At 39.3% G+C, this 25,610-nt stretch overlaps 2 protein-coding genes across 3 annotated transcripts in view; one reads left to right on the top strand and one right to left on the bottom strand.

Moving 5' to 3' along the window:
- Positions 1-25,610, bottom strand: part of arhgap11a (Rho GTPase activating protein 11A) — a 1,047,489-nt gene that overhangs the window by 903,664 nt on the left and 118,215 nt on the right. The window lies entirely within an intron of this gene.
- Positions 14,975-19,858, top strand: gchfr (GTP cyclohydrolase I feedback regulator). 2 transcript variants are annotated; one of them, NM_200762.3, is given in 3 exon segments: positions 14,975-15,110; positions 16,345-16,439; positions 19,310-19,858. In NM_200762.3, coding segments are annotated over 3 exon segments (270 nt in total). In that variant the 5' UTR covers positions 14,975-15,074; the 3' UTR covers positions 19,449-19,858.

The following is a 25,610-nucleotide window of genomic DNA, read 5'->3' on the forward strand; positions in this document are numbered from 1 at the left end:
CTTTAATAACTCATCTCTAATAACTGATTTATTTTATCTTTGCCATGATGACAGTAAATAATATTAGACTAGATATTCTTCAAGACACTTCTACACAGCTTAAAGTGACATTTAAAGGCTTAACTAGGTTAATTAAGGTAACTAGGCAGGTGTCACCGACTCGGTCCCAGTCATTCCCCTCGCTGGCCAGCAGAGGTCATCATCACCGGACTTCTAACATTACGTCATCCACTTACACTGATAGCCTGCACACGTGCAGCTCATCCAGTTAATGACCCACGCTCACACATATAAGCAGCACACACACTCCAGCTCTTTGCGAAGTCTTGTTCTGCCCCGGTTAACACTACTGAGCGGTTCTCATCCTTGTCTGCTTTCCCGTTGCTTACCTTGCTTTGATCACCGACCTTGTCCTGCCTGCTGCCTGCCTTGTACCTTTGCCTGAACCTCGACTCTGATCCACGCCGCCTGCCTTGAACTCTAGCCTGTACACCGACTTTGAGATTCACCGCCTGCCTCTGACCCATGCCTGCATACTCATCCTGTGTTTACCTGCTGCCAGCCCTTCGACCATATACTACTGTGTCTGATGTGAGTTCGCACACGCATTACATCTGTGTGCTTATTGTTATTAAACTGTGTTTAATAAACATACTGCAAATGGATCCCTCTGTGTCAGCCACTTCGTTACAGCAGGTTAGGGTAATTAGGCAAATTATTGTTTAATGATGGTTTGTTCTGTAGACTATCGAAAACAAAATATAGCTTAAAGGGGCGAATAATATTGTCATTAAAATGGTGTTTAAAAAAATTAAATACGGCTTTTATTCTTGCCGAAATAAAACAAATAAGACTTTCTCCAGAAGAAAAAATATTATCAGACATACTGTGAACATTTCCTTGCTCTGTTAAACAATGTTTGGGAAATACTTAAAGAAAAAAAAAAAATCAAAGGGGGGGTGAATATTTCTGACTTCAACTGTCATCACCATCATCATCATCATCATCATTTTCTGCCGCTTTTCTGGGGCCGGGTCGCAGGGGCAGCAGTCTTAGGAGAGAACGCCAGCCTTCCCTCTCCCAAGACACTTCTTCCAGCTCCTCCGGGGGGATCTCGAGGCAATCCCAGGCCAGCCGAGAGACATAGTCCCTCCAGCGTGTCCTGAGTCTTCCCCGAGGCCTCCTCCCGATGGGACATGCCTGGAACACCTCCCTAGGTAGGCGTCCAGGAGGCATCCGAAACAGATGCCTGAGCCACCTCAGCTGACTTCTCTCGACTTCAACTGTACATGCTTCAATTCCAACACGAATCTTTGATGGCAGTGAGTTTAATGCCAAGATCAGACTGCATGATTTTCAAAGTAGTCGTGTCACAGATGTTTTCACACTGCATGACTATCTGGGCTAGCGTTTCGTCACTGCTTTGTTTACACTGCAAGATGGTTCGGCGACAGGGGCTTTCACATTGCATGACTTTACTATAGGGAGAATCGCCGACAACTTCGTCCAAACTACGTCTCACAGCCAAAAACACGTCGTATATCTTTTGTTATTAACTACATAATGAGAAAGAAGCCTTGAATGGGGTAGAACATGTACATGTTTGCTCACCTGGGTTTGAAGGGAATTAGCCATTTCTCCTCAACGTTGATAATAAACTAATTTCTTTCTGTATGAAACGTCAAACAGACACAGTTGCTCCTGAGTCCTGTCAAACCTCCACTAGTTTTTCATCCATTTCGTGGGTCCAAATAAACCGAAAAAGATCGCTTTTAACTTCTCCCCCAGCCTCCCGCTGACCTGCAGCAGTTATACACACACACACACACACACACACAAGTGAAAGCTGCTCTCTCATTGGCTGTAGGCGATCGCTGGTGTTATTTTCAGTCAGAACTCAATTCACACGGCATGATTTGAATCGCCGACAGCTCCAGATTTTCAGCACGCCAAATATCTCGCAGGCATCAGCGACTCATCGGCGATTCTCTCAGATCGTGTCTTTGAAGGTTCACACTGTGTGATTGTCACTCACGTGCATGAGCAGTGATTTGCCGGTGATTTCAGGCATTTGTCGGCGATTTCTCAAAACCTGTCGGCGAGCCAAAATCGGGGCTAAAATCACGCAGTCTGAACTAGGCATAAGTCAGAATCTTCATCTCTGCAGTACTTACACACACCAAACGTTACTGCTTTAATCCTATCTATACTCTGATCATACACACCAAAGTTGGGTTGATGGATGATGCCATCACCCTCACCAGCGGTGTAAAGTAACTAATTACAAACACTCAAATTACTGTAATGGAGTAGTTTTTCCTCAGGAATTTTAATTCACTAAGTAGTTTTATAAATGTGTACTTTAAATTTCCCTTGAGTACATGTTTACTGCAGTATCAGTATTTTAACTCCACTACTACCTTCGACTTGGTGATCCCAAGGTGTCCATATCCTGGACCATGCCGTATCCTGAGCTGCTGCTGCGCTGGTGGTCATGGGGGAGTGGAGAGCATGAGACTGATTCCAGTGACGCTCTAGGGACAGACGAGTCTTCGCTGAGGCCATCTTCCAGCCTCCACTACTGAGACTGCAGCTCTGCACAAGACTTTTGGCCAGCGGAGAAATTAAAATGGTCGTGCCCAACTGAGTCTGGTTCTCTCAAGGTTTTTTTTCTTCACTCTCCTATCAGGTGAAGTTTTTTTCCCTCTCCGCTGTCGCCTCTGGCTTGCATGGTTCAGGATCTGAAAAGCTATGCATGGATGGATTTGCTCTTCAGTGTTTGGACTCAGATGATTTCAAACCACACTAAACTGAGTTAAACTGAACTGAACTTAAACACTAAAAACTGAACCACCCTGATCCAGTTATTATGACCATTTATGTGAAGCTGCTTTGACACAATCTACATTGTAAAAGCGCTGTACAAATAAAGCTGAATACTTTCCTTCAACCTGCAGTCACTACTTTATTTATTTTTGTCTTTGGGGATTTGAAAATTCAGTCCTGTGATTCCTGTTCAATCAAACTGCACTTACAATACAGTTGAAAGCAGAATCTTTTATATACTGTATAAAAGGCACATCACCATTTAAAAAGAGTCAGATGTTAATGTGACTAAACTTTTCCTTATTTAGGTAAGTTAGGATGATCACATGTTTCTGTTCTGCTTAATAGCAGAATAATGAGAGAGATATGTGTTGAGAAATTGTTATAATTCTTCTTGAAAGTCAAGTTTACACACAATAAGATTATTCTGCCTCTGATAAAGCTCAGATGATGATGTCAAGGTTTTGGAAGTTTCTGATTGGCTAATTGACAACATTTGAGTTAATGTGAGGCACAACTGTAGAATAGTATTTGGGGAAAAGCTCAAACACACTGCTTCCTTGTGTGACAACATGGGAAAACCAACAAGCCAGAATCAACAACAAAGCCAGATTACCATTAGCTAAATTACACTGCAGACTAATATTGGAGACATGTCCTGTGAACTGATGGAGCTAAGATTGAACTGTTTGGCCATAATGAGCAGTGTTACATTTGGAGGACAAAGGGGAAAGAGCACAAGCCTAGGAACACCACCCCAACTGTGCAGTATGGGGGTGGCAGCATCATGTTGTGGGGCTGTTTTGCTGCAGGAGGGACTGGTCCACTTCACAGCATAGATGCATTAATTTGTTAAGAATGAATTAATTATTTATAAACAATTAATTCCCCGCCGCCTACGTCGAAAATGCCACCGTCCATCACGATGTTTCACATTAAACATTGTGCGATGCCAAATTGGTCAACATCGCCCAACCCTTCACCAAACTTTATACTTTAATCAATATCTATATTTTCAATACACACACACCAAACTAGTGCAAAATAAAAAAAAGGTGTGAAACATTTTACTAACAACTTAGTTCTGTGGAAAATCGGTTTAAAAATAGCCTTCGAAGACCCTTACGGGAGTGTTTTATGACTGTACACTCAGTAGATGAATCAATCAGCAGTGTTAAATGTGAATCTTTCCTTCCTCACGAAGTCTGAAACATTTCCTGTCAATTCAGAGGAGAACAATCCATCGACAGAAAGATGCAATTCCTCAAACTCCTGCCAACTGATTATGAGCCGAAACACAGATTAACCCATCAGATACTCTTTAGAAATCAAACAAAAGCCCCTTTCACACATACAGACCTTTCCGGAAAATTACCGGCAATTTTCCGGAAAGGTCTGTATGTGTGAACAGGCCCTTTTTGAAAATACCGGTAAATTCGTTCTGGCTATTTTCCGGAAAGAGAAGTTGTAACATTACCGGTAATTTGCCGGAATGCTGCACTGTGTGAACGCAGAAGGAAGATTGCTGGAAAAAGCGCGTCCACGTCTAGAACGTGCTGACGTGAGACACCTGCTTTAGCCAATCAGAACAGTCAGACGCATTCACGTGCGCGCGGTTTATGAGAATAAAAGCCTTTGAATATTTTTTCCAGACACCTTTAGCTGCTAGATGTTAGTCAGATAATGTTTCTATGTTCCTTCTAAATGCTGTGTAAATAATTATCGATAAAATGTTTATGATAATCCGTTGTTTGTTTACCTTCAAGCTTTGCGTGTGCCCGTGAGCGCCCATAGCGCCAGCACACACGCATATCATGAACATCTCGACATGCGAAAGTGTTTCCCTATGTTTTCATTAGAGTTGTACTCAATACTGATCCATCCGAAGAGTTTGTAATGTAGTCAAATGTTTACAAACACAAGCGCAGCCGTTTAGAGGTCATTTCTGGTTAATGATGTCAGAATTTACCGGCAATTTGCGATGGATGTGTGAATGCTCTTTTCCGGAAAAATTCCGTAACGTCCTCGCCTGTGTGAACAGCGTTTTTTTGAATATACCGTTAAAGTAGTTCCGGAAATTTTCCGGATATTTACTGGTATCACTGTGTGAAAGGGGCTAAAGATACACAACACACATATACACCTTAATTAAAGCAAATGTCTGCAATAATGTTTCACTCGTTTTCTTTTCGGCTCAGTCCCTTATTTATCAGGGAGTGCCACAGTGGATTGAACTGCCAACTTTTCCAACATATGTTTTATGCTGTCGATGCTCTTCTGCAGACCTCAGTTGTAACGAGTGCTTATTTGAATTACTGTTGCCTGAACCAGTCTGGCCATTCTCCTCTGACCTCTGGCATCAACAAGGCATTTGCGCCCACAGAACTGCCGCTCACTGGAGATTTCCTCTTTGTCAGAACATTCTCTGTAAACCCTAGAGATGGTTGTGCGTGAAAATCCTAATAGATCAGCAGTTTCTGAAATACTCAGAGCAGCCCGTCTGGCACCAACAACCATGCCACGATCAAAGCCACTTAAATCATTTTTCTTCCCCATTCTGATGCTCAGTTTGAACTGCAGCAGATCGTCCTGACCATGTCTACATGCCTAAATGAATTGAGCTGCTGCTATGTGATTGGCTGATTAGAAATTTGCGTTAACGAGCAGTTGGACAGGTGTATCTGATAAAGTTGCCGGTGAGGGTGTGACATCACAGAGATGCTATACGTCACTTTCCAAAACCTTTTCATTCAATGCTCCATACTGGTGGAATGATCTTCTCATTTCCATCTGGATTGCTGATCACACTGGCATCCTTCAAACAACAACTAAAACCCATCTCTTCAGAGAACACCAAAAACACAGTGAATATTACCAAAACCACCTATTGAAGCACTTTCTCTCCCTCTAAAAAAGAAACTCCTACTTTAGCCTTAAATTCTCTGAGCACAAACAAGTTGCTTTGAATAATCAGCACTTCTATGCAATAATTCACGTATGTATTTCCTTTTCATGTTGAATCGCTGAATACATCTTTAATGGTAAGTCGCTTGGGACACAAGCATCTGCTAATTGACTATATATATATATATATATATATATATATATATATATATATATATATATATTAGAGCTGCACAATTAATCTTTAAAAGATCGCGATCTCGATTTCACCCTCTAGACGATCTTAATCCAGCATTTCTACGATTCTGCCAATCATCTTTTCAAGTTCAGGAGAGAAGAAAAGGAGGCTGCACGAGTCTGTTTATTGTTTCACACACGTTGCTCAGTGACACTGACACCTCCAAATGATGTTATATGAGTCCCATACTGTATTTATAAGGTATAATTCAACTAAAATGTCATTTTTGTCTACATATAATGATGTTTTCGCGGCCGGGAGATCACACTTGATGTGAGCTGCTGACCGTGAGCTGTTATCACAGAGAGGGCCCACGCGCGCTCTGCTTAATAATAGACGCGCGCGCGTCTACTTTAGTGAACAGAACCTGCATGTGTTGCGAGCAACAGGTAATATAGTTGCAAATAATATTCAGTTTGTGGCACAGAGTGATCGTTTGGGAGCCGCGCGCGAAGCATGAACAAGCACTTAGCAGTCAAAATGAAACCGAAAGTGTGCACTTCATTTAAATGATCATATCGCATTTTAGAGTTATGATTACGACAAGCATTTGATATGTTTTTTCTTTTATAGTGAACACAGTTGTGCATGAAAATAAATGTTTACAATGTCAGTATAACTACTCTAGCCTATATATTGTTGAATATAATCTGATAATGACAAATGTCTGATTTTACCAGTGAATTAAATTGTCTAATATGACAGATTGCAAGCATCTCAAACATAATAATACAACATCAGAATTATTATAAGTAGAATAGAATTATTTATAGAAACCAGTAGATGTTGGCATCATGCTGTGGGGATGTGTTTCAGCAGCAGGAACTGGAAGACTAGTCAGGATAGAGGGAAAGATGAATGCAGCGATGTACAGAGACATCCTGAATGAAGACCTGCACAAGAGTGCTCTTCACCTCAGATTAGGGTGACTGTTCATCTTCCAGCAGGACAATGACCCAAAGCACACCGCCAAAATATCAATGCAGTGGCTTCACAACAACTCAGTGAATGCCCATGAGTGGCCCAGCCAGAGCCCAGAGCTACATCCTATTGAACATCTCTGCAGAGATGTGAAAATGGCTCTACATTGTCGCTTCCCATCCAACCTGATAGAGCTTGATAGGCACTGTAAAGAGGAACGGGCAAAAATTCCCAAACACAGGTGTGCCAAGCTTGTGGCATCATATTCAGAAAGATTGAGGCTGTAATCACTGCCAAAGGTGCATCAACAAAGTATTGTTCAAGGGCTGTGAATACTGATGTATAGGTGATTGTACTTTTTTTTTTTTTTTTTTTAATTAACAATTTCATAAACTCTTTTTCACATCATCATTATGGGGGATTGTGTGTAGAATGTTGAGGAAATCAATGAGTTTAATCCATTTTGTAATAAGGCTGTTACATAAACAAATGTGGGGAAAGTGAAGCGCTGTCAATACTTTACGGATGCACTGTGAAGACATCAATTTAACAAGTGTATTTCCTAAAACAAGAACAAGTTTAAATCTGTGCACCAAAGAGTTGAAGATTTACAACAATTTAAGTTGAACATGGCATTTTCATGTCTATGCTAAAAAAGCAGGGTCAAAGGTTATATTATTTTTAAATGACACTTTTTAACCCAACAGTAGGGTTTGTCCATGCACATTGGACCCAACATTGGAATAATTTGACCCAGAGTACTTTGACTGACACATTGCAATGTATGGAAAATTATTTTATAAATAAATCTGCAACTGAAGCTTGAATAAGGGAATGGTGGTGTGGAAGTGGCCTTTGCTCTTCTCTAAAGCTCTTCCTGCAGGTGTTGAAAAAAATTAACCCCTTTCACCTGAACTATAGTGACACACCGCGGGAATCACAGGAAACAGACTCTGTCCTTACAGCAACAGCACTCACTGCTGGGACTCTTAAGATACAAGCTGTGCGGCTTCCTGTTTCCTGTGCTTGAAAAGAAACAAAACTATGCGCAATATAAACACAAAGCTTAAAGGAAAACTGCGCTTTTAAAGAGATATTTTCACAGCTCTTCTAGAGTTCAACTGTTCAGTTTTACCATTTTTGAAAGCATTTAGCTGATCTCTGGATCTGACAGGAGCACTTTTAGCTTAGCTTAGCATAGATCATTAAATCAGATTAGACCATTAGCATCTTGCTCAAAAAAGTTACCAAAGAGTATCAATTTAAAGATTGACTAAAGTTGAAGTCTACAGAGGAGAATGGCCAGACTGGTTCCAGCTGATAGAAAGGCAACAGTAACTCAGATAAGCACTCGCTACAACCGAGCTCTGCAGAAGAGCATCTCTGAACACACAACACGTCCAACCTTGAGGCGGATGGGCTACAGCAGCAGAAGAGCACACCGGGTGCCGCTCCTGTCAGCTAAGAACAGGAAACTGAGGCTACAATTCACACAGACTCACCAAAACTGGACAATAGAAGATTGGAGAAACGTTGCCTGCTCTGATGAGTCTCCATTTCTGCTGACACATTCAGATGCTCGGCTCACAATTTGGCCTCAACAACATGAAAGCATGGATCATCCTGCCTTGTATCAGCGGTTCAGGCTGGTGGTGGTGGTGTAATGGAGATTTTCTTTGGGTCCATTAGTACCAATTGAGCATCAACGCCACAGCCTACCTGAGTATTGTTGCTGACCATGTCCATCCCTTTATGAGCACAGTGTCTCCATCTTCTGATGGCTACTTCCAGCAGGATAACGCAGCATGTCATAAAGCTCAATCATCTCAGACTGGTTTCTTGAACATGACGATGAGTTCACTGTACTCAAATGGCCTCCACAGTCACCAGAGCTCAATCCAATAGAGCAGCTTTGGGATGTGGTGGAACAGGAGATTGGCATCATGGATGTGCAGCCAACAAATCTGCAGCAACTGTGTGATGCTATCATGTCAATATGGAGCAAAATCTCTGAGGAATATTTCCAGTAGCTTGCTGAATCTACGCCATGAAGGATTAAAGCAGTTCTGAAGGGGAAAGGACGTCCAACCCGATACTAGTAAGGTGTACATATTAAAGTGGCAGGAGTGTCTATATTGCAGGGGAGGGCTAATAATTTTGACTTTAACTGTACATTTAATCTCAGTTTGTACTTTTATTCTGTTTTTTTTTATAATTAAATCTGCTCTAGTCACTTTGTCTTTGTTGAAAAGCAATAAATAAACACTTTTCTAACAGTCCTGTAGTAAATGCAAATGCAGTTCATCCATACTGCAGTATTAGGTGATTATGGTGATTTATATATACCGTCAGCTCGGTGTGTCGGCCACAAGGCAGACTCAGTGCTGTTATGACTGCTGTTATCAGCTCACACACTGCTGTTTAGATCAAGAGCTTCATTTCCTCAGACTAGAGCTGCCATTACAGTCATTACTGCTGCTTTCATGAGGATATCAGCCATTCTGATGAAGGAAATGAAGGAGAAGCCAGCAAAGTCCAAATAATCAAAGAAAAGAGCCCTAAAACACTGATGCGTTAAAAAAAACTCAATAAGATTTAGTAATGCTTTAGTCTGATTTCATCAGGTAGAAGATTCACCAGCGACATGTATATATGATGTACATCTGTGATTGAAATATATCTGTCTACCTATAAAACCATCCATATATATATATATATATATATTCATTTTCTTGTCGGCTTAGTCCCTTTATTAATCCGGGGTTGCCACAGCGGAATGAACCGCCAACTTATCCAGCAAGTTTTTACTCAGCGGATGCCCTTCCAGCCGCAACCCATCTCTGGGAAACATCCACACAAACACACACTCATACACAACGGACAATTTAGCCCACCCAATTCACCTGTACCGCATGTCTTTGGACTGTGGGGGAACCGGAGCAATCGGAGGAAACCCACGCAAATGCAGGGAGAACATAAAAACTCCACACAGAAACACCAACTAAGCCAAGGTTCGAACCAGCAACCTTCTTAATGTGAGGCGACAGCATTACCTACTGCGCCACTGCCTCGCCATATATATATATATATATATCCATCCATCTATCCATTTGTCTGTACAGGGTATTTGCAGGAATCCTAAAGATAATATTAATACCTTTATAAGACTTTATAAAGACCTTCTCAGAATATTTTAGACCTCGTTGCCAATTCAAATTCTAATCAGTATCAAACCTTTAACTTAATAAACAGTTTTTAATAAACAGTTGTCATTAAATAAATTAAAATAGCACAACCATGCAACAGAACAGAGGAGCTCGGAAGAAATGAAGCCTGCATGGTTGTTTTCAGCAACAGGTTTCAGTTTCGAGCACACCGTTGTTAATACTAGAACATGATTAGGCTTTTTTGGAGTCAAACTTTGGACAACACTTAGTAAAAACACAAAGTGTTTTTAAAACACGAAGTTAAGATATACAATATATCCATCCATCCATCTCCATCCATCCATCAGTTTATCTACTGTATATACAAATACATCTATTCTTCATCCATCCGTCTGTCTATAAATATATAAATCAATCCGTCTGTCCGTCCGTCCATCCATCCATCCATCCATCTATTTATCCATCAACTGTATATACAAAATCATCTATTCATTAGCCATCCATCCGTCCATCCATCCATTTATCCATCCATATATAGTGTCAGTGCGGTGAGGTTTGTGGCTGATAAGGCACTGACTTCAAAACACATGCAGCCAGTATTTTACTTGCCAACTACCAATTGTGTTTCTCATATCAGCATTCTTTCTAAACACATAGCAGGTACATAGACCTATTGGTCCAAGAAAGAATGTCAAATGTATAGCGGTTCAGTATGCCTGCCAAAAAACAACAAGGCCGATGCTACAGATGCACACACTCTCACTCACAGTGTTGGACAGTAGTGTCGCTACAAGTAGTGACGCTACTAGCTTAACTACATTTCTCAGTAGCGTGGCGGAAGCGTCGCTACTTTCAAAGTTAAATAGCTTTTCAGTAGCGAAGCTATTTTATTAGTGAAGTACAGCAGTAGCGTCCACAAAGCTACATTTACAGATTGCGGATTAATAAGTGACGGCACCAACTTTCACAGAGCTGATGAAAGTAAATCTATATGATAGTGATGTGACGTTGTGTGCCGAGGCTTCGGAGCATGTATCAAAAAAACGATACATCTCGCAGTGAAGCAGTGTACCGGAGCTTGATTCGTTTTGCCATCATCACGTGATCAGTGACGTCCGAAGCTTCATTTTCGCCTTTACCCACGTGACTGCTTCGAATTTTGATTCAAAGGTTTAAACACCCTCATAGTAAAGTGTATAGCGAGAGAATTGGCGTCTATTACATACATTTGTTTCAAAGCACTGCACCAGTCCCACACACCAGTAATTAAACTAAACTACAATAGTATTTTTTAGTAAAAAGGTTTTGAAAAATACTAAAGTGTATTAGCGTATTTTTTATGACTATCTTTAAAGAAAATCAACGCATATCGTAGTATTGTGTTTAACAGAGACAATCTGGTGAATGCGACCCTGAAACATTGTTCACATAGCGTCCTCCTATAGCACTCGCCTCCCGATCAGGAATCGCTGGATCGATCCCTGCTTGGAGCGGGACTAATTGTATTATGATAAACTTTTGAATACCTTGGATTTTACTACAATCATCAGTTGTGTAATGTAATATATCTTGTGTAAAAACTACAGTAATTGACTAATTTGTTTATATTGCTGTTGTTGTATTACTACATGAATAAGTTGGTCAGTTGTGAACATTTGACATTATGGCAACACAGTGCTTTCCCACACTTTCACCAGAAGAGGTCCTCATCGAGCTCTGATTTAGAAAGCTTCGAGTAACGAACCTTTTTCCGATACAATTGAGTCGAGCGCTTCACTGGTTCAGAAAGCTTCATTTCACCATCACTACTATATGATGGCGAGAATGACAAGTTCTTCTTCTTTCTGTTTATTGGTGTTCAACAACTAAGTTTTTGGTGCATTACTGCCACCTCTGGTGAAACCTTCTTGATGGAAAGATGACTGAGGATTCTGAAGCAGGATTTTTTGTGACCATACCTCGAGAAGGACATGCTACGATGCAATAAATTTATTTCTGATACTGTGTTAAAAAAAATTAAAAACACTTTAGTGTATACACACACACACACACACACACACACACACACACACACACACACTATAATGCTTATTCCAAAAATGTGTCCCTTTACTGTAAACGACTATAGTATTTTAACTGTGTAACACCTGGTTTCATTGGATTTTTTTGTTTGTTTTAGCTGTTATATACTATAATGTGTTTCTATTTAGTGCAGCATATTATTTACAATAAATAACTGAACTAAACTGTTCTTCCTCATATGATTCATTGACAGTTTTATTAATCACTAAGATATGATTGACTTGGATTTAAGTTGCTTCAATATACAAATGAAAATTGTTAAAATAGCATAGATGTAGCTTTGCTACTTTTGCCATGTAGTTTTTAGCTTAGCTTGCTACATTTCCCAGGGGTTAGCTTTAGTGTAGTTAAGCTACATTTTAAGTAGAGTAGCTAATAGCTTAGCTCACTACATTTTTCAAGTAGTTTGCCCAACACTGCTCACTCACTCACATTTACAGACACACACACGATTTGCACACGCATCTTACCTTCAAAATGACTTGAATGACTTTGTATTGATCAGGTTGTCTTCTGTCCCGTCGTTTGAAGCAAGTCCTTTAGCTCCAGCATCGGTCGTCCATTATTTATTACTTCACATTTTGATCAAAAGTCTAATTGTGGGAGTTTTTTGAGCTGAGATATTACATCCTCCATTTTTGCAGTCAGTCATAAAAAAACAGGAAATAAAGGACTCCTTTAACTTTACTTGACTACGTAGAACAGGCGTGTCCAAATTCAGTCCTGGAGTGTCGGTGTCCTGCAAAGTTTAGTTCTAGCCCCAATCAGACACACCTGTGCTAGCTAATCAAGCTGAAGAGCAACCACCGAAGAAGAATAACCATGAGCTCACGTCCGCCCCCTTCAGTGCGGCAGAGCTACTGCCTGCCTCACCTCCACCTGTCTTTTCAATGTGGCTTTTTATCCCACCTGATATACAGCAATATTGCACTCTACATATATATATATATATGAACATTTTCTGCTTATTATCAAACTTTTCCATAACTGTAACAAGAGGCAATTCAATCATAACCTGATATTAAACCGCTATCACAACATTATTTATCAATATGTGACTCTTTTTGGATTCTCAGAAGCTATAGAAATTAAATATGTAAAACAAGGAATACGCATTGGGACCATTCTTTTTGTTTACATCCCTCAAAATGGTTTATATATGCAGAGTTTAGATGCAAATGCCATTTAATATTTTCTTCTAATATTCTAATATTTTCTTCTATATTTTCTCTGTCTCCTCAGTAGACTCAATAATTTTATTTTTATAGATTGATCATTTTCTATCATTGCCTTTAAAGTGAAAATAACTGAACATAAACATAGAAAATGCTAATTTTAGGAGAACATTTCAGAGGGCATTTAGAGGTTTTTGCATCTGAACTCTTTATATATTTACAGTTGAAACCAGAAGTGTACATACTCTCTAAAAAAAAGGAACATAACCTTTTTTTTTAATGTCTGATGGTAAATCATACTAAACGTTTACTATTTTAGGTCTGTTAGGATTACCTAAATGATTTACATTTGCTAAATGCCAGAATAATAAGAGAATTATTTAATTTCTAGACAGTCAAAAGTTTACACACATTTCCTTGGTATTTTTTAGCTTTGCTTTTAAACTGTATAACTTTGGTCAAATGTTTTGGGTCTCCTTCCACAAGCTTCTCACAATAGTTTGCAGGAATTTTGGCCCATTCCTCCTGACAGAACTAGTGTAACTGAGTCAGATTTGCTTGCACAAGCTTTTTTACTCTGCCCACAAATTTCCTATAGGATTGAGGTCAGGGCTTTGTGATGGCCACTCCAAAACATTCACTCTGTTGTCCTTAAAGCACATTTGAGCTAATTCGGCAGTATGCTGAGGGTCATGGTCTGTCTGGAAGAGCCATTTGTGGCCAAGTTGTAATGTCCTGGCTGATGTCTTGAGATGTTGCTTCAGTATTTCTCCATAATGTTCTTTCTTCATGATGCCATCTATGCTGTGAAGTGGACCAGTCCCTCCTGCAGCAAAACAGCCCCACAACATGATGCTGCCGCCCCCATACTTCACAGTTGAGATGGTGTTCCTAGGCTTGTGCGCTTTCCCCTTTGTCCTCCAAATGTAACACTGCTCATTATGGCCAAACAGTTCAATCTTAGCTCCATCAGAGCACAGGACATGTCTCCAAACATCAGTCTTTTCCCAGTGTCATTCAGCAAATTGTAATCTGCTTTGTTGTTGATTCTGGCTTGTTGTCACACAAGGAAGCAGTGTGTTTGAGCTTCTCCTTCAATACTATTCTACAGTTGTGCCTCACATTAACTCAAATGTTGTCAATTAGCCAATCAGAAACTTCCAAAACCTTGACATCATCATCTGAGCTTTTACAGAGGCAGAATAATCTTATTGTGTGTAAACTTGACTTTCAAGAAGAATTATAACAATTTCTCAACAAATCTCTTTCATTATTATGCTATTAAGCAGAACAGAAACAAATGTAATCATCCTAACTTACCTAACTTACCTAAAAGACAAACAGTTTAGTCACATTAACATCTGACTCTTTTTAATTGGTGATGTGCCTTTTTATACGGTGTATGTACACATCTGCTTTCAACTGTACATATCCATATTTCTAGGTTTCCCCCTCACATATATAGAATACAAGCTACACATCATCTTCTTGAATCAATACTTTTGCATGTAAATCCTGTTTGTAAACACTGACATGACAAAGTACCACATCCTCATGACTGACTTTCCACAGCAGGTTGTGATTTGCTGGACGCTGATTGGCCGAGAGCGATGGGAGTTTCCGCCTTCCGCTGTGAGTCTGCGGGCGCTGATTGGAGGATCGCGGTGGGCGTTTCCTCATTCCTCTACGAGCGAGCAAAACGCGACGCGACGCGAAAGAGAGTCCGGAGCGATTCAGCAGAAAACAGAAGTCTGATCCGCGATGCCCTACATCCTCATCAGCACACAGATCCGCCTGGTGTGTATCTCTCACACACAAACACATGCATGCACACAAACACACATGCAAGCAAACGCGCACACACACACACATCCGCGATTATCATATTAGCATGGATGAGAGGATTACAGGTGCAGGTGTATACATATTAGTGTGATCATATACCAGTGTACACAACTGTATGTGCAGAACAGACGCGTTAACATGCTAGCAGAGTGTGTTGTTTGGTGTTTAGTATGTTGTTATTGTGTTATGAATCATTGTGTTGGTATGATGAGGAAGTGGACTGAAATATCAAGGCTAGTTGATGTGCACCTGAGCAAAGTGAAAGTGATTCAGATTCGCAGCAGACATCACCATGCTGTAGTATTACAACACAGGGTTATGTTGAATCACACAGAGGAGAAAACCTGCAATCATTAAATAATAATAATAATAATAATAATAATAATAAAGCAAATGTCAAAATGCCTTATTTATTTATTATTTAGTTGTAAAGAAACATGCATTATGTGAGTGCTTGTGTAATGAATACATTATATGACTTAATAAAACAAATATATTAGAATTAAATTAAATTTACTTCTGAATAATGTTTATTATTGTATTATTTATATTTTTATTATGTTTCTGCATTTATTTTTTATTTACATTTTTAATCACTCTTAAACTGTGCAAATCTTTTTACTGCTTTATTTATTAATCTATGAAGTTGTAAACAAACATGCATTAAGTGAATTGAGTGTTTGTGAAATAAATAAACATTAATTAACTAAATAATACAAATATGTTTTATTTCAATTTACTTCTAAATAGTTTTATTTATATTTTCATTTAAGTTATTATTTTTTGCGTTTATTTTTAATTTACATTTTTAAATCATACATAAACTGTGCAAATGTTAAACTGATTAATCTATCCATCCATCTATCTATCTAGCCATCCGTTTATCTATCCATCCGTTTATTTATCTATCTATCTATCTATCTATCTATCTATCTATCTATCTATCTATCTATCTATCTATCTATCTATCTATCTATCTATCTATCTATCTATCTATCTATCAAATAAATCCATTCAGTTATCCATCCATCCATCCACCTATCTATCTGTCCGTCCGTCCGTCCATTCATTCATTCATCCATCCATCCATCCATCCATCCATCCATCCATCCATCCATCCATCCATCTTTAAGTTGTAAACAAACATGCATTAAGTAAACTGAGTGAATTGTGTGTTTGTTTTCAGGAGACAGGACCCACTATGGTTGGAGACGAGTATTCAGATCCCTCCATCATGAATTATCTCGGAGCCCGAAAAATCACCGTACTGGGAAACAACTTGTGAGTGTTCAGTAACCTGTTTCAGTTTCACACAATAATCTATACACCCTTAGAGTCAAGAGAGCACAAGCTGATGAAATGTTACTGACCAGGGTTACGAGAGACTGTAGTAAAGCGCTGGGTGAAACACTGGCAAATTTAGTGTTGAGCCAAGTTTGATGGCTAAATGTGATCAGCTTGATGGCCAATCCTTATTGATCTTCATTGCAGCAGTAAGTGAAGGTTTCATTAGCAGAGTAACAGCAGTTTTGCAATGCACACAACATTATGAGGACATATCAGAGTTCAGAAGAGGAGTGTATATGTGTGTGTGACCCTGGACCACAAAGCCAGTCTTATATGTTGTAAAGGTATATATTTAAAAATATTGCCAATAACCATACCTTTTTTGGGATGTAGGAGCTATCCAAGTAATGACTTTTTTTGCTTAACACACAGTTGTCTATCCTTCCATCCATCCATCCATTTATATATGTAAATAAGTACATCCATCTATCTATAAATGCATCCATTTATCTATACATAAATTTATCCATCTATCTATAAATCCACCAATCTATCTATCTATAAATCTATCCATCCATCCATCCATCCATCTATAAATCCACCAATCTATCTATCTATAAATCTATCCATCCATTCATCCATCCATCCATCTATAAAGCCATTCATTTATCCATACATCTATCTATCTTGCTATCTATCCATATATCTTTCAATCCATCCATCTATATATCCACCAATCTATCTATAAATCCATCCATCCATCTATAAAGCCATTCATTTATCCATACATCTATCTTGGTATCTAACCATATATCTGTCAATCCATCCATCTATCTCTCCACCAATTTATTTATGAATCCATCTATAAATCCATTCATCTATGCATCTATCTATAAATTCATCCATCCATCCATCCATCCATCCATCCATCCAACTATCTAATGCCTAGTTCACACTAGAGGATTTTAAGCCTGATTTGAGCACGATTTGGAAGTTAACGAGCTCGCCGACAGATCGGGCTGTGATCGGGAAGAAATCTGCGGGTGCTCGGCGCTCGCCGCTCTTTATGTGTGAACTACTGAGCAACGCATCAACGAGGCTCACTGACGCGTCGCCGACACCTCACATACGGAAATCCAACATTCAGCATGCTAAATATTCCAGAGCAGTCGGCCGACTCAACCCCACGTGTGGTCAGATGTAGTGACGAGCTGCAGCCAATGAGAGAGCAGATCAGCATGAGCTGAATGCCTGTGTGTTCAGGAGCTCAGCAGAAACATCTGTGATTGGTCAGAATGGGCATCGGTGCACTCGCTTCATTCTGCGTTAGCACAGACATGAGAGTAGACTATATTAACAGTGGAACTAGAGTTCTGTAACTATTAGAATTACCATACTGCTCATTCTGACGGTTCTTATATAAAACACCATATTGTCACAACATATTTACATTCAAAGCTTCTATTGAGATATTAAAATTAAGCTTTGAATGTCTGGCATCATATTTAATGACACCATTACCCTAAAAATATAATATTTTTTGGTAATACAGCCTATAAATATATAGTTAAGATACTAAAACACTTAAAGGTCTTGGCTTTCATTTTCACTTTCAAACAGGAGCTTTTTAACAGCACAGAATCTGCTGTTTTGAAAGATATCTAAAGTAAATTGATGTTTTTGCCATCAGAAAGTTTTGTTTATGTTAGCAGAAAGTTGCCAGGCAAGAAAATGCACACATTTTTAAAGTCACAGTGAAAAGTATCAGACATGCATGCAGTCATTTTAACCAATATGGTAATGTAAGGCAGAAATGCTCAGTTCTTTACTGTTTTGTAATAAAAAAATAACAATGTCAGAAAGAAATACACTAATAGTTAGAAAATGGCAGGGTGTTATAAATATGTTAGTTTTATTTCAAAGAGTTATACAATTGCAAACATTAAAAACTCTCTGTGTATCTATCCACTGGAACCTGCAGATGAGTGATTAATGCGCTGATAAATCAGCTGATTTGACGATGTTTTTAAATGCTTTCTCCAAAGCTTGAAACACTGTCAGTGATGTCATCAGCACACAAGCAGCCAATAGTGTTCAGCTTTTTCTGACGACTCCTCCCTCAAATTTTCATTGGCTGTGGTTTGGTAGCTTGAATGAGCTGATGGGGAATGAGTTGTTGTCAGATCATGTAGTGTGTGACCCTCCTCTTGTGGATCGTTCACAGAGTGTTGCGTAGTGTGAACACCACAGAGATTAAAAGACACAAAGTCAAGTCATGTAGTGTGAACGGCACAGCGATCTGCTGATGTTTAAAATCCTGTAGTGTGAACTAGGCTTAACACATCTATCCATCTCTAAATCCACTGATCTATCTATAAATCCATCCATCCATCCATCCATTTATCCATACATCTATCTTTGTAACCATCCATCTATCAATTCATCCATTAATCCATCCATCTATAAAGCCATTCATTTATCCATCCATCCATCCATCTATACATCCACCAATCTATTTATCTATAAATCCATCCTTCCATCCATCCATTCACCACCTATCTATCCATCTATAAAGCCAATTATTTATCCATACATCTATCTATATTGGTATCTAACCATATATCTTGCTATCAATCCATTCATCTATCTATCCACCAATCTATCTATAAATCCATCCATCTATGCATCTATCTATGAATCCCTCCATCCATCCACCAATCAAAACCATTCATTTATCCATACATATATCTATCCATCTTGCTATCTATCCATATACCTAATCATCCATCCATCCAATTTTCAATTTTTTTGTTCCAGAATTTTAATGCATCTCTATGTATTGATGATCTGTCTGTGTTTTTCAGCTCTGAATATCACGTGGACGAGCCGCCGAGACTGGTTTTAGACAAACTGGATAAGATCGGCTACAGAGTGGTCAGTATGACAGGAGTGGGTCAAACGCTGGTCTGGTGTCTGCATAAAGAGAGCAGTAACACCCTGTGAATGCAGACAGGTAAACACGGTAAAACATGACCATTGAAGAATCCAGCGCACAGTCAGCTTTCATATAGGAAGAGAATATCAGACGTGTGCAGCATCTGAACTCTGTGTCTGAAACAGCAATACTTCCTCTCATTCCTGATTTCTGAATTAATTTTTGCACTTTTAACACAGTTTTGTGATTGTAATATAATAGTTGATTGAGTAAAAAGGTAGTAAAATGTCTCTTTATACATCTGAAATAAACGATTTCTATGTAGTATTTGTTTTGCTCTGTGTGATATTTTGAAAGCTATGTCGTGCATCAGTCTTACGTTTGTTGTAAACTTTGTGTTTGTTGTAGATCTTGTCGTTTATTTTGGGTTTCTGTGGTTAAAAATATTATTAAATAAAGTATAATCTGTTCTAAAGTACGATGTGTTTATTATTCAGTTTTTAACCAAAGTTTTACCTTAAGAAGGTTTTTAATTAGTGTACAAACATCTTAGGGCATTTTACAGTATATTAAAATAGTGCTGGGCAAAGAATAATCACATTCAATTTAGAAGTTTGTTTTGACAATAAATGTGTGTGTTATATACACTCACCGGCCACTTTATTAGGTAAACCTGTCCAACAGCTTAACACAAATTTCTAATCAGCCAATCACATGGCAGCAGCTAAATGCATTTAGGCATGTAGACATGATCAAGACGATCTGCTGCAGCCCAAACTGAGCATCAGAATGGGGAAGAAAGGGGATTTAAGTGACTCTGAAAGTGGCTTGGTTGTTGGTGCCAGACTGGCTGCTCTGAGTATTTAAGAAACTGCTGATCTACTGGGATTTTTACGCACAACCATCTCTAGGGTTTACAGAGGATGGTCCGACAAAGAGGAAATATCCAGTGAGCAGCAGTTCTGTGGGCGCAAATGCCTTGTTGTTGAGGCCAGAGGTCAGAGGAGAATCTCCATACTGGTTCCAGTTGATAGAAAGGCAACAGTAACTCAAATAAGCACTCGCTACAACCGAGCTCTGCAGAAGAGCATCTCTGAACACACAACACGTCCAACCTTGAGGCGGATGGGCTACAGCAGCAGAAGAGCACACCGGGTGCCGCTCCTGTCAGCTAAGAACAGGAAACTGAGGCTACAATTCACACAGGATTAAGGCAGTACTGAAGGCAAAAGGGGGTCCAACCCGGTACTAGTAAGGTGTACCTAATAAAGTGGCCAGAGAGTATATTTATTATGTATATGTAATACGCACACATACACAGAAACAAAACTATACAAAACATTTTGCTACATAGATTTTTAAATTGATATATGATTTGTATCATGTGCACATTCATATTTTATACATAAATATACTTTTTCTCAAATATATGCATGCATTTATATATATATATATATATATATATATATATACACACACACACACAATTCAATTATATCCTATCAAGCTTTAATTTAAGATGTGTTTAATCCTGATTTTTGCCCAGCACTAAAACAATACCAAAACAAAGGAATCACAGACAGAACTCTTATAATGCATTATTCTCAAATAATTCAAAAGAAACTGAAATAGTTACTGTATTGACGAATTACCAACTTACCTCACACATGACATCAAACGGGTTCCCGGTTGCAAAAAGAGACCGGTGGCAATAGCAAACTTGTTGTGTTGTGTGGTAGGATGCCAAATTCGATTCTGTTTAAGAAAACTTAACATTTACCAAACCCCACACTGCTTTTAATGCCGACTGCAGACGTCTTTGGCTTAAAGGGAGCTGAATGAAGTAACGGCCTAATTAATAATGCTGGACTCTGCTGTTGTCATGTTATATCAGGTGAGTTGACGCTTTGCTGAATCAGACACATCACTGGATTTTGATTGCAGCAATGATTTCAGCAAAAACAGTTACACATGGATATTAAACTGCGGACACTGAATGCTCAGATTGAAAGTGTAAGTTATTAAGGTAATGCTGGTTTAATATTCACACATTCATTCAGTGCTTGTGACATACTCCCTATAGTGTTTACCACGACACTTTGAATATTCAGTCTGAAATAACCTGCAAGTGTGACTAAAACAACATTAGCACTGTTTATTTGACTGTGAACAATGTTGTACTTTGATAGTCATTGGCTGCTAATAGGATTAGAGTTTGCGAATAATACTTTTATAAAATTATAATATTTATAAGTCCGAAAGTGCGAATATAAAACAAACTTTACCTCTATGTGTGCGTTCACATACCCTGCCGTAAGTTCAGGTGTAGTTCGCTGTCAGATTCGCTGTCAGTTCTGCTTGTTGATGATTACCCAGGCCTTGTATAACATCAGCTCTGTCTTTTTTCCTTATCTTTGGCTAGGCAGATCCTCGGTTTTTAACATTACATAGTGTTGAATCAGGTCGTCATGGAGCATTATTTCTTGCACGTGACCACACAGAACAACATTGTCGGCATCCATTCTCTCATGTAAAATCTCTTGGAGCTTCAGTGAGAGTCGTATATTTGGGGCTGGATGCTTGGCCATTTCGTCTTATCCAAAATCCATTATCACAAATGGACCTGTCAGATGAACGGCGCTCACTTTAACGTTAATTTAGCCGAATCACTGAGCTTATCACTGGGGGACGAGCTGTTATAATACGCTGAAAGCTTCATGTCAATAATATATATAACATCTAATCAATATAACTTATTTTCAAGACAACAACAAACTCTGCACCTCATCGGATGTCATTCCCTTGCTTTAAATGCTCCCGTTTTTTTTTTTTTTAACATCCTGAATGTTTACAAACATGGTAATTCTTCTATAGAAATTTCATTCGTAGCTGTAACAGATGGTTAGGAGATAAAACCCCTTTTAACATAGAAGGATAGCTTTTACTGTGTGTACAGACAGGGGTCACCACACAGAAATGAACCGCCAATAACTCACATGCCACATGTTTAATGCAACGGATGCCACTGCCATCATGGCAAAGACAACAGAAATGAGTTATTAAAACCATTATGTCTTAACAACTTATTTAAAAAAAGGTAAAATTTCACACTAGGATGAATAATTCTCTTCTGAATAATAAGTCTTCGCATGTAAACGAGTGAGTGTAACTGTATATTTACTGAAACTGCATGACTAAATGAAGGGGTTCAGGGTGACGTGGGGTGAAGCCACATGGGGACGTTTCTCCAGGACAGCGGCTGTAATTGTGTTTCCTGAGCTGTAATGAGAAATCAAGAGAGTCTTTCCAGGAACACAAAAGAAAAGCCCACAGAAGTAAACAGAACCATGTGACGCCGCGAGGACAGCAAACACCAGAAACTGTACATCTGCTGGAGCTGATGACCATAGGATGCGGACACAGCCCACAGGAAAACACACTGCAGTGATCTATAGAAAATACTACAGTGATTTTGAACAATACTATAGTGTTATATAGTAGCTACAACTCTTTGTTATTGAATGCTCCTGCAGACTGTAGCATTAATTATAGTGAGTTGACCTGTAAGTGTAATGGAGGCCAGCTAAGTAAGGGCTGTGCAGGTAAACCTCACTCCTCTGACCTCTAAAGGTGCTCTAGCGACAGATGATAGAGTCCATGGTCTTTAGCCTCTTTGGTAGAGCAATCGACTCTCCTGCTGAAGGTTACCGGTTCAATACCAGCTCAGAGCAGGTTGGGTGGTGTAGGACAGACCGGGTTAAATTAGTGCCGTGACCCGGATGGGAGTGAGGTTTAGAGGGGTAAGTGTAACGGAGGCCAGCTAGTGTGTGCTGTGCAGGTAAACCTCACTCCTCTGACCTCTAAAGGTGCTCTAGTGACAGACGCTAGAGGTCATGGTCTTTAGCCTCCTTGATAGAGCAACTGACTCCCAAATGGAAGGTCCACGGTTCTGCCAGTAACGACACTCGTCTAGCCTCTGAACACTCTACAGTTTGACAAATATTACTGCAGTTGGACAACATAATGTACTTTTGAGGATTTTAAGTCAAGAATGTAGATGTTAAGATTGCAAGTGTGCAGTTTGTTACGAACCGAACAGTTTTGCTGCGTGTATGTTCTTTCTGTCTCTCTCTTTCTCTCTCTCTGTACCGGCCCTGTCATTTTCTCAGGTACCGCTTACTTTGGAGCACTATTGGCTGACAGGACTGCCAATCCTAATCAACCGTGTGACGATGACTTCTCTCTCTGCCAATCGCGTTCGTTGCAGAGCCCTTTAAAAACGGAAGCGGCAACGGGGAGAAATCAGCTGTTGTTGTTTTGGCGTGTTGTCTGTTTGGTGGTGTCCGTGTGTGTTGTCGCTGTTACTGATGTGTACTTTGATTGGAATTTATTGATGTTGACTTTGAGTGAGTAACTGATGACTTTGAGTGAGATTTGTTTGAGAGTTCTGACGTGTGTTTCTACATCTATAGCCCGCTAATGCCGAGTTCAGACTGCATGAGTTTCAAAGTAGTCGTGTCACAGATGTTTTCACACTGCTTGACTATCTGGGCTGGCGTTCGTCGCTGCTTTGTTTACACTGCAAGATGGTTCGGCGACATGGACATTCACATTGCATGACTTTACTATAGGAAGAATCGCCGACAACGTCATCCAAACTGTCTCACAGCCAAAAACACGTCGTATATCTTTTGTTATTAACTACATAATGAGAAAGAAGCCTTTAATGGGGTAGAACATGTACATGTTTGCTCACCTGGGTTTAAAGGGAATTAGCCATTTCTCCTCAACGTTGATAATAAACTAATTTCTTTCTGTATGAAACGTCAAACAGACACGGTTGCTCCTGAGCCCTGTCAAACCTCCACTAGTTTTTCCTCCATTTTGTGGGTCCAAATAAACCAAAAAAGAGCGCTTTTAACTTCTCCCCAGCCTCCCGCTGACCTGCAGCAGGTATACACACACGCACACACAAGTGAAAGCTGCTCTCTCATTGGCTGTAGGCGATCGCTGATGTTATTTTCAGTCAGAACTCAATTCACACGGCATGATTTGAATCGCCGACAGCTCCAGATATTCAGCACGGCAAATATCTCGCAGGCATCGGCGACTCATCGGCGATTCTCTCAGATCGCGTCTTTGATCGTTCACACTGTGTGATTGTCACTCACGTGCACGAGCAGCGATTTGCCTGTGATTTCAGGCATTTGTTGGCGATTTCTCAAATCAGGGCTAAAATCACACAGTCTGAACTAGGCATAATGCTCCATTCAAAACCTTCTGTGACTTGACAAGGGAGATCTGGAACAACATAGTAAGTCACGTGACATACAAATTTGCACGCTGGATTATTGATGTATAGACACACTAGTTAGCGAAGTGCGCTAATTTTGTATTTTTATTTATTAGTTAGAGTAAGTTCAGGGCGCTTTGCGCTGAAGACTTTTCTTTTCATATTGTTATTTTCTTATTTAGTGGATTGGGGAGGAGATTAAGGGAATGTTTTTGTTATATTTATTTCTTTGATTTCCATGCGCAAACTTCAGTTCCCTCTCCTATTTGTCTTGGTTCTTTTCAAAATTATCTTATTGTTTGTAAATATTGTAAATAATGTGGGAGCAATAAATCTTTTGCGGTGCTAATTTGTTGTTTGGTGTTTTCTTTTGCCATTCTTCAACATCAGTTTATACTTTGGTCATCTTTATGTTACTCCTTTTAATACCCTAGCCAAATTGCCGTCAAGGATCATAAGTTTATTTATAAGGATAGTGCCTATTTTAAATATTTATCATTTCTGAGAGACAGCGAGTTGACGAATATAGCCTGTTTTCAAAATTTCAAACTACAGCTGATTAAGCCATTATTAAACAGGTAAATAACTTTGTAAGTCGATCTCTCTCTTTTGTATGTTGTAGTGCTGAATTTTTATCATAGTAATATTGTGATCTCCAAATTGCAACAGAGAAATACTGGGAAATCTCTGTAGACTGATGGCAATTCATGCAGTTCAGCCTTATGATCTTGAGCAAATGTGAGTAAAATCAGCTGTTTTGTCATCACTTTAGACATTACGCTAGAGAATCATTCTACAGCGTAATCATCGGTTTCTGCTGTTCTGATGTCAGCTGCAGATGTGAATGAATGGCGGATGAAAGTAGTCTTATAATAGTCTTATTTATACACACGATTATGCCGTTGAACTGATGTATAATCGCAATATCACACTCTTA

Source organism: Danio rerio, chromosome 17 (genome assembly GCF_052040795.2).
Source record: "Danio rerio strain M-AB ecotype USA chromosome 17, GRCz13ab, whole genome shotgun sequence".
NCBI lineage: Eukaryota > Metazoa > Chordata > Actinopteri > Cypriniformes > Danionidae > Danio > Danio rerio.